Source organism: Argentina silus (assembly GCF_951799395.1).
Source record: "Argentina silus genome assembly, chromosome: 10".
Taxonomy (NCBI): Eukaryota; Metazoa; Chordata; class Actinopteri; order Argentiniformes; family Argentinidae; genus Argentina; species Argentina silus.
Genome location: NC_139664.1, coordinates 1379130 through 1389129, shown reverse-complemented (window position 1 = coordinate 1389129; position 10000 = coordinate 1379130). Strand labels below are relative to the sequence as shown.

Below are 10000 nucleotides of genomic sequence, written 5' to 3'. Positions count from 1 at the left end.
CCCTAGATACGCCATCATTAAAGGAGTACTTCACTCAAAAACCTTTTTAAAGTCTATTTCTCATCAGTCCACCGTGAATATGATCAGCCTCATTGACTCCTTATGAGAAGCTTAGATTTACTCGCAAAAATGTGATGATGAGTAAAGTACTCCTTTAATTTCCTGTTGGTCGCTCCGTCTCCCAGGTGATGGGGATGGGGGCGGAGCAGAGCGGCCTTACAAACTGTTAGCGTTAGCAACGTTAGGGACGGAGTTGGCCAACCAGAGCCCAGGATCCTATCAGACTGCAGCCTTAATTCTATCCTCTGTCTCACTCCCTGTCAGGTGATGGTGATGGGGGCGGAGCAGAACTGCCTCCCGAAGGACTACCAGGAGAGGCTGAAGGCCATCGAGACCAACAAGTACGGGGGACCACTTCCTGTCATGACCGAGCTGGAACACATTCTGAGGAAAGCCAAGGAGAGAGCCAACCACCGATCTGACGCATAGCACACACACACACACACACACACACACACACACACACACACACACACACACACACATATCATACAGAAACACACACCACATCATACAGAAACACACACAAATTTACATTACATCATACAGAAACACACACACACACACACTGGCTCTGTCAGAAATAGCATACTTTCATACTGTCTAGTAGGCAAAGCTAGTATGAATGGCTGTCTAGTACGCTTGAGAGACCATGGATGTCATACTGCATTCATCCAGAAATGCAATCCGGGACATGGAATGTGAAGTACATACTCATGCAAGTATGTAGTATGTAGTATGTAGTATGTAGTATATAGTATGTAGCATGTAGCAGGTAGTATGTAGTATATAGTACGTAGTATGTAGTATGCAGTACCCGATTCTGAACATAGCCAAAGTGTTGTTGCTAGGCAGATAGCACATAGAACACTTGGCTCTCTAGGTGGTGAGTGTTCCAGAGTTCTTTGGCAGTTGGTGGGTTAAAGGTGTAGAGCAGGAGCAGGAGAGCGATGACCCGATGACCCCATGACCCCATGACCTAAGATCATGTGGATGTGTTTAGTTCAATAGTTTACTAGTTATACTACTTTGGTTGACGGACAATGTGTTGAACTGTGCCAGGGGAGGCTGCCGGAGGTAGAAATCGGAGGACGGGGTCTCAGTGTAATGCATGAAAGGGAATGAGGGTTGGTATCAAACACACGTGTTTTTGGTACTGTTCCTTATTCCGCTTCATGGGTTACAATGAGCCCTTCCCCGGGTTTCCACCGCCGGCAGCCTCTCCTGATGTGTCCAGTTTAGTAGTTTATGAGTTATGCTACTTTAGTGGGCAGCAATGTGTTGGACTGTACATATTATGGTATATCAGCCTCTTTCAAGATGGCCTCTTCTAGTGGATAAACACAAAGGAGTTTCAGCTTTTTAGTGTCCACTAAAAGTACCTCAGTGTTCTGGTAACAAAGAGGACCATCCTGTTACACAATACATTTAACACGTAGGTAGGTGTGAACACATGTCACTGGTGTAGGAGACAACACACATGTAGAGGAGAGAAACACGCGTGTTCAGGAGAGATAACACACGTGTTCAGAACTCAGCAATAAAGGAGTCTTAAACTACGGTCCATTGTGTCCAAGAGAGAATTCTTCTTTAATGCACCGATGTTGAATGTCAGCTTGATTTAATTGATTTATTTGTAGCAGATTAGTCGTTTTATTTAACCTTTATTGACCTTTATTCATCCAGGTGAATCTCATTGACGTAGAAATCGGAGGACATTGTAACAGAATGGAATAGAATGAGGAATGGTATGGTCATGCAGGACAATGAACCGTCCTTTGATTTCTACCTCCACCAGCCTCCCCTGATGCAGGTGTGTTGATGTATTTTGGCGAAGACAAATGACTGCTATGATCGTTGACCTCTCCACATACCCAGGTCTCCTTTCAATACTTTTCAGAATCACTGAAATCCAATCACTGATCTGACGTGATTGGATTAGTCAAATTGTGAGATTAGGACATACTGGCGACCAACAGTGGAGTAGTAACTTGTGACTGCTTCTCTATTTAGCATAGAGAGAGCCTGTATTGCTATTACCTACCTAGCCGCGTCAGAGCAGTGATCTGATCAAGTACAGGAGGAATTTGGACCTAGTTATAGGCCCATCCGGCTTAAAAGGTTCAGTTACATCACTCCGTTTAAACCCGGAGAGGGTAATCTCCAGCACAAGACACACATGACACACACCACACCACACCACACCACACCACACCACACGACACGACACGACACGACACGACACGACACGACACGACACGACACGACACGACACGACACGACACAACACAACACAACACAACACAACACAACACAACACAACACAACACAACACAACACAACACGCCACTCAAACAGCCAATCAGCGATCGGTCCGCAGTGGCGCTGTTCCCGGTGACGTACCGAACAGTACGCACACAGCACGGTGCCTTCACCACCTTCGCCATCACAACCCGAACTCATGTTTCTCCTTCCGTATTACACGATTTTACTCGTTGTGCCGGTTGCCATCGCGCCGGATCCCGTGTCCCTGTCACCGGCCAAGCCCTCCGACCACCACTTCCTCTACTTCGCCTACGGCAGCAACCTCCTGAAGGAGAGACTCCATCTCAATAACCCGTCTGCGGTCTTTGTCACGACTGGTCGGCTGAAGGTAGGATGTTGACTTTCTCTGTAGTGTTTCTTTGGTCCTATCGGTCAAGGCTGTTGCGCTGTGTGTGTGTGTGTGTGTGTGTGTGTGTGTCGATATGTATTGATAATATTGATCATATCACTGTTGATACGCAGCCTATTCTAGAACCTACTGAAGTGCGAGTCTTTTAGTGAATTACAGATGAGGTATAGGTACATTATTGTAGTATGTACTAGAAGTGACATAATCAGTGTAGGCCATTGTGCCAAACCACTCTGAGCACTTTCATATTTGAAAAATATATGTGTATTATCTCCACTGTAATTACCCTGTACCAGGGTATAATGAAGTAGACCTTTATTAGGGGACCCCTTTTGGCTCAATAGCACCCCCAGAGGAAACTCTTCCATAGTGTAAATGTATGGTATTGTTCACACTATCTTACACTCATGCCTATTGTGTTAGTATTGTTAGTATTATTCCATCCTGATATTTGCACTGTTGAGAAGAAGCTTGCAAAGTAAGCATTTCATTGTACAATTGACATCCTGTGTATATGATCAATAAACCTTTACATGACTTTGGTGGACAGGCTAGCCATGTTAACTGGTGAAATACATTATTGGGAAATAATATCTTACAATGTGACTCCTAATGCTGAATAACTGTCTTGTTCAGCAACATCCTTTTAGTTAGCAATTCGACTGGAGTCCAAAGAGCTCAAATTAGTTTGCTAAATTCAGCCACTTCAGTGGGCACTCCAGAAACAGCAAACACCAATAAACAAGTCTATTCATTCACAAAAATCCATGTATGTGTGGATTTATGGTAGATGGATAGAAGATTCACTTACTTAAACAAATGTATTTATTGTAAGTCGCTTTGGATAAAGGCGTCTGTTAAATGCCATAAATGTAATAAATATATGTGTAGGTTTTATTCTGGAAGAACTCAATTACACAGATTTTTAAGACTGTAACTGTGGACAGGATCATGCCCTGAAGTTCGGCCACTGGAGGGCAGACTTCAGTGGGACTAACTCCTGGCATGGAGGCGTGGCCACGGTGGTGGAGAGCGAGGGGGAGGAGGTGTGGGGTGTGGTCTGGAGGATACACCTGGACAACCTCCACAGTCTGGACAGGTGAGTCCCTCAGGTGATGGACGACATGCACATACAGATACAATACAATACAATACAATACAATAGAACACACTAGAATAGAATAGAATACAACAGAATACAATAACAGTTTAACTTTATCTCTTACATGAGAGTTGGTCCTTTGCTAAGCTCCCAACACTCCTTAGACAACACAAAAGCTCTCTCTCTCTCTCACACACACACACACACACACACCTCCTACCCTGCTGTGTGTGTGTCCCAGGCAGGAGGGGGTAAGACGTGGGTTCTACAGCCCCAGGGAGGTGAGCATTGTGACAGACGAGGGAGAGCTCCTCTGTAGAACCTACCAGATGAACAACTTCACAGCATTCCTCACCTCTCCACCCTACAAACAGGTAGGCCTTCTCACCGGACTAACCACTAGACACAGAGTTAGGCCTTCTCACCGGACTAACCACTAGACACAGAGTTAGGCCTTCTCACCGGACTAACCACTAGACACAGAGTTAGGCCTTCTCACCGGACTAACCACTAGACACAGAGTTAGGCCTTCTCACCGGACTAACCACTCGACACAGAGTTAGGCCTGCTTACCTGACTAACCACTTGACACAGAGTTAGGCCTTCTCACCGGACCTCACCGCCAGACACAGAGTTAGGCCTGCTTACCTGACTAACCACTAGACACAGAGTTAGGCCTTCTCACCGGACTAACCACTAGACACAGAGTTAGGCCTTCTCACCGGACTCACCACTAGACACAGAGTTAGGCCTTCTCACCGGACTCACCACTAGACACAAAGTTAGGCCTGCTTACCTGACTCACCACTAGACACAGTTGTTATCTGCAATTGTGGCCTTTAAATATATTCTCAAAATGGCAGAGAAGTCAAGCAGTGTAACGATCAAATGAAACGGCCGTATAAGTCATGACCTTTCACCCACAATAACAACCGCACTCAAACGTTATCTTCCAGGTCGTGTGTCTCGGAGCGAAACAGAGCGGCTTGCCCCTGGATTACATACAGCAGCTGGAGGCGGTGGAGACCAACGGATACAAAGGTCCGTCCATCTTGGATGACATCACCGCCCTCAAACCTCCCGGTGAAACGCCAATAGAGAAAGAGGTCACCGGAGAGGAGAAACTGGAAGAAGACAAATCACTGTGATGTGTCGGTCACTCGCCTGTGAATCACACAGGACCAGGTCTCTCTGGTCATCACAAAGGGACAGGACCTGTATTTATAGAAAGATAACTAAATCAACTTCCATGGAGGTGATGGGGAAGGTATTTGAACACGGGGCGCTAGTGTTGTTCTGATGTCCCTGCTGTGTGTCTGTACTTGGTCGCCTCATTGTTTAATACCTAGCTGTATCCATTCATCCTCATAAGGACAGTACCAGGTGAGACACTGTTGACATTGTTATGAGAGTGAATGTCTCTAAAGCAAATAAATGATAAGTTATTGACATGTCCCCCTGTCTTTCTTACACAATATCCTTTTATCTATTTGTCACATAACTCCATTACAACTGAGCCGACTATAGTGACACAGGCTATTGACATATACTGTACGCTCATAATCACAATTGCCACATAAAAGTTTAAATCCTAAGGGCAGAGATGGACCGGGAAAACAAAACACTTCATATCAAATATAAAATGTCCATAAAACTGTTCAGAACCAGAGGGGATTGCGTAACCACGGGCGTCATGACACCGCACTCATCCATTCCTGTTTGGATTTCACTTCCTCAAATGATTCAGAAAGATTCACCATAACCAAGATAACGAGTAAATGGAATGTTCTCTTAACCGTAGTTTGATTACCAGACAACAGCCTAGATTAGAAGGTCTACAGAAATACTTCGTTTATTATTCGTCGTGTTCTCTACGGTTGAACAACAAGAGGACTCCGGGATAATAGAGCGACCATGAGATAAATAATACACGGCAGGGTCCAAACGTCTCCAACTGTAGTTCACTTCAACTTCTTACGCATTGGCTCTCAGTAAACAGTAAGTCACCTGTCGCATTCTGATCTCATGACTTTACAAAATCATCGGAATTCCCGTTGTTTATGATATGGCATAACTTCATAATCATGTGACATAAATTCCTACGTTGTTAGTAATGTCACAAGTTTTACAGTTCATGTGTGTAATCTATTAATCTATGGTTAACCGCTTGGAAGATATTGTGCACCCAGGCAAATCTGTAAAACGACACTACTCCGCTTGAATCCAACGCCCTCCCCCTTCCTGAAACTTCCTAGTACAGAAGACAGCTTTTGTACGGCATGCATATGAGCCACCGAGAAGAGACGGCCGGTCCCGACCCAGCGGGCCATGTCCGCGTGTCCCCCGTCGACCTCCTCACGGTCCACCGCGAGCTGCTGGTGTCCCGGGTGAAGAGCACGCAGTGCATCCTGGATAACCTGCTTCAGAGCGGCTTCCTGTGCCTGGAGGATGCTGAGATCGTGCAGCGCGCAGCCGTCAGGACCGACCAGGTAGCCTATCAGAGGGGGGCCGGTGGAGGTAGAAATCGGAGGACGGGGTCTCATTGTAATGCATGGAACGAAGTCAGGAATGGTAGGCTATCAAACACGTGTTTGATACCATTCCTGATTCCATTCTGTGCATTACAATGAGCCCCCGTCCTCCGATTTCTACCTCCACCGGCCTCTGGTTTACTAGGGGATGCCTAAGAGAGTTAGTGGAGTGTGAAAACTGCTATCACAAAGTAACATTTCATTTACAAGCTTTTAAAAACACACTTATTTATACAGGCACCAATCAGACTCACTTCACACACCAGCTGATCACCTTGATGGATAGTATTGCACCTTAATGTTATTGGGTAATAATTAGGTATTGATTATTGATCATTGATTTAAAGGTTATTTTTTAGAGTGAGGTCGTCCCACTCTCGTAATTGTTTTCAGTTTTGATTGGCCAGAGACAGTAGAGGAAGACAGGAAGTAAGGAGGAGAGGGTGTGTCAGCAGGCCATGAGCCAGATTCTAACCCATGCTGACATGGGCATATGTGAGCACTGGAGGCCGCGGTGCTGGACCACTGGCCACCCCAGGCCATGGTACTGGTACCAGACCACTGGACCACCCCAGGCCACGGTACTGGTACCAGACCACTGGACCACCACGGGCCACTAATTATTGATTCTTTGATGAGAAATTCTGGAGGTTGTAATAATAATACACCTGGATGCAGGTGCGTAAAATCCTGGAGCTGGTCCAAAGCAAAGGGGAGGAGGCCTGTGAGTACTTCCTGTACATCCTTTCTAAAGTCTACGATGCGTACGTTGACCTGCAGCCGTGGCTGAAGGAGATCAACTTCCAGGCTTCAGCCCTTGTTCTGGAGATACCAGTGGTCAACACTGACCCCAGTAAGTATGGCAGTACTGTATGTGTTGTATCCTGAATTACATTTGCTTGAATAGCCTTGCATAGAGTAGTGTTCTGGATACAGTAAGCCTCCATTGCAAGGTGGATAATGATAAAGTCCTATTTTATTCTGTTCTATGCCCTCCTCCCTCCTCTCTCCTCCCCCTCTCCACCCCTCTCCTCTCCCCCCATCCCTCTGTTCTCCTCTCCTCCTCCCCCCCACCCCTCCTCTCCTCTCCTCTCCACCCCTCTCTCCCACCATCCCTCTGTTCTCCTCTCCTCCTCCCCCCCACCCCTCCTCTCCTCTCCTCTCCTCCCCCCCCCCCCCCCCAACCAGTCAGCAGGTACTGTGAGAAGCTGAGGCTGGAGCTGGGCCGGGACACCCGTTTCATCACCTCCTACGGCCAGAGGGAGGAGACCCCCCTTGAGGACCTCTACACCGACACCCTCATGGAGCTCCTGAACGAACGCAACGAGAGCCTGGGCCACCTGGAGACCCTGGACCAGCTCCTGGGGGACCAGCGGGGGGTCTTCAACCCCCAGGCCGAGACCGTGTATGTGACGGGGGACGCCGGCGTGGGGAAGTCCCTCCTCCTACAGAAGCTCCAGAACCTCTGGGCCAGGAGGGCGCTGGCGCTGCCGGGGCCGCCGGCCCTGTTCTTCTTCAGGTTCCGCTGTCGGATGTTCAGCACCTTCAGGGACACGGAGGAGATCTCTCTCAGGGACCTGCTGTTCAAACACAACTGCTACCCGGACCAGGACATGGATGACGAGGTGTTCAGCTACATCCTGCGCTTCCCTGAGAAGGTTGGTCGAGTCGGCTTCCTAAATCAAATGTCATGATAAAATGAAGTGAACTTAATTTTTTTAAACATTTTTGGGGGGGCATTTTAACTTTATCTCACAAAAAAAAAAAAAAAAAATTGCCAGTATATACTATTAGTATAATATACTATTTCCACTCGACCTGTCACAATTCTGAGTTTGTCAGAGGTGTTTTTTTATTGGTGAATTTTATTTTTCATATATTTTAACAAAGGAAATACCTTTGATACACCTGATAGAACTGCAGGTGCAAAATGACTGAACTAACATTTGAAAGTAATTCATTGTCATATTACCTGTGCAGTAAAAGTCACCCTCCATGTTGTCTTCTCCTCCACCAAGGTCCTGTTCACCTTCGACAGCTACGATGAGATCCAGGGTGACCTGGACCTGGGCCGCATCCCGGAGGTGGTCTCACCTGAGGACAGGACACACCCCCTGCTGCTGCTCATCAACCTGCTCTGTGGACGGCTCCTCCAGGGCTCCCGCAAGGTCCTGACGGCCCGGACTGGGACCGAGGTTCTGATGAGGGTGGTGAGGTAAGGTCCTGACAGGTACTGAGGTCATCACTAGGGTGGTCAGGTAAGGTCAGGTACTGAGGTCATCACTAGGGTGTGGGGGTGGTGGTCGAGAGCAGAGCAGAAGATTTGTCGTAAACAGATGGACTAATAAAGTTGTATTGTATTCGTATCGTACGACCAGGAAGCGTGTGGCCCTGCATGGCTTCTCTGCGGCCCACCTCCAGACCTACACGAGCCTCCACTTCAGAGAGCCGGAGCAGAGGGGCCTGGTGTGGGTGCAGCTGGAGGCCAGCCCCCACCTCTGCAGCCTCTGCTCCACCCCGCTCTTCTGCTGGATCGTCTTCAAGAGCTTCAGACACCTGCACTCTGTCTACGACGACTTCCAGCTGCCCGAGGCCTGCGTCACCCTGACCGGCATCTTCCTCCTGCTGTCAGAGGTCTTCCTCAGCCGATCGGCCACGCCGCCCCCGGGCCTGCTCAGGAGGAGCACCAGGTGAGTCACACCTGGACACACCTGCCCTGTTAGAACCTGGACACACCTGCCCTGTTAGAACCTGGACACACCTGCCCTGTTAGAACCTGGACACACCTGCCCTGTTAGAACCTGGACACACCTGCCCTGTTAGAACCTGGACACACCTGCCCTGTTAGAACCTGGACACGCCTGCCCTGTTAGAACCTGGACACACCTGCCCTCTTAGAACCTGGACACACCTGCCCTGTTAGAACCTGGACACACCTGCCCTGTTAGAACCTGGACACACCTGCCCTGTTAGAACCTGGACACACCTGCCCTGTTAGAACCTGGACACACCTGCCCTGTTAGAACCTGGACACACCTGCCCTGTTAGAACCTGGACACACCTGCCCTGTTAGAACCTGGACACACCTGCCCTGTTAGAACCTGGACACACCTGCCCTGTTAGAACCTGGACACACCTGCCCTGTTAGAACCTGGACACGCCTGCCCTCTTAGAACCTGGACACGCCTGCCCTCTTAGAACCTGGACACACCTGCCCTGTTAGAACCTGGACACACCTGCCCTGTTAGAACCTGGACACGCCTGCCCTCTTAGAACCTGGACACACCTGCCCTGTTAGAACCTGGACACACCTGCCCTGTTAGAACCTGGACACGCCTGCCCTCTTAGAACCTGGACACGCCTGCCCTCTTAGAACCTGGACACGCCTGCCCTCTTAGAACCTGGACACACCTGCCCTATTAGAACCTGGACACGCCTGCACTCTTAGGGCCTGCTCAGGAGGAGCACCAGATGAGTCTTACCTGGACACACCTGCCCAGGAGCTGGTCCAGGGTCTCCAGGTGGTCCAGGCTCTCGTTGCAACACTGTAGAAAAGATGATGGTGATGACGATGATGATGATGTTGATGATGATGAAGATTGTACTTGTTGTCGTTGCCAGGTGCACGGCTGA

At 48.5% G+C, this 10000-nt stretch overlaps 4 protein-coding genes across 7 annotated transcripts in view; 3 read left to right on the top strand and 1 right to left on the bottom strand.

The window, feature by feature from the left end:
* The window catches only part of ggctb (gamma-glutamylcyclotransferase b), a gene marked incomplete at both ends in the record, with an annotated part of 5584 nt that extends 5095 nt beyond the window's left edge, over positions 1 to 489 (top strand). The window contains one exon of the mRNA XM_083678544.1: positions 325 to 489. Coding sequence (XP_083534670.1) covers positions 325 to 489 — 165 coding nt within the window. The remainder of the gene's footprint in view (positions 1 to 324) is intronic.
* The window catches only part of LOC310810342 (tRNA selenocysteine 1-associated protein 1-like), a 170027-nt gene that overhangs the window by 46392 nt on the left and 113635 nt on the right, over positions 1 to 10000 (bottom strand). The window lies entirely within an intron of this gene.
* On the top strand, positions 2485 to 5261 carry LOC310810341 (gamma-glutamylcyclotransferase-like). Its single transcript, XM_083678054.1, has 4 exons — positions 2485 to 2713; positions 3682 to 3833; positions 4078 to 4210; positions 4793 to 5261. The coding sequence occupies exons 1-4, from the start codon at positions 2522 to 2524 to the stop codon at positions 4982 to 4984; spliced, it is 669 nt and encodes a 222-aa protein (XP_083534180.1). The 5' UTR covers positions 2485 to 2521; the 3' UTR covers positions 4985 to 5261.
* Positions 5589 to 10000, top strand: part of nod1 (nucleotide-binding oligomerization domain containing 1) — a 14205-nt gene continuing 9793 nt past the window's right edge. For 2 of the 4 annotated variants that reach the window (XM_083678017.1, XM_083678019.1), the window contains exons 1-7: positions 5589 to 5834; positions 6092 to 6325; positions 7046 to 7220; positions 7556 to 8025; positions 8386 to 8582; positions 8746 to 9057; positions 9989 to 10000. The exon at positions 9989 to 10000 is cut by the window's right edge and continues 130 nt beyond it. In XM_083678017.1, coding sequence (XP_083534143.1) covers positions 6116 to 6325; positions 7046 to 7220; positions 7556 to 8025; positions 8386 to 8582; positions 8746 to 9057; positions 9989 to 10000 — 1376 coding nt within the window. In that variant the 5' untranslated portion in view covers positions 5589 to 5834; positions 6092 to 6115. Of the gene's footprint in view, positions 5835 to 6091; positions 6326 to 7045; positions 7221 to 7555; positions 8026 to 8385; positions 8583 to 8745; positions 9058 to 9988 lie in introns of those variants that run through there. The other 2 variants (XM_083678018.1, XM_083678020.1) reach the window with 2 other exon arrangements.

Excerpts from the sequence above, each read along its gene's own strand:
- LOC310810341 (XM_083678054.1), top strand. The coding sequence starts at position 2,522 with ATGTTTCTCCTTCCGTATTACACGATTTTACTCGTTGTGCCGGTTGCC. Across the intron at positions 2,714-3,681 it reads TCACGACTGGTCGGCTGAAG|GATCATGCCCTGAAGTTCGG; the intron begins GTAGGATGTTGA and ends AACTGTGGACAG. Across the intron at positions 4,211-4,792 it reads CCTCTCCACCCTACAAACAG|GTCGTGTGTCTCGGAGCGAA; the intron begins GTAGGCCTTCTC and ends GTTATCTTCCAG.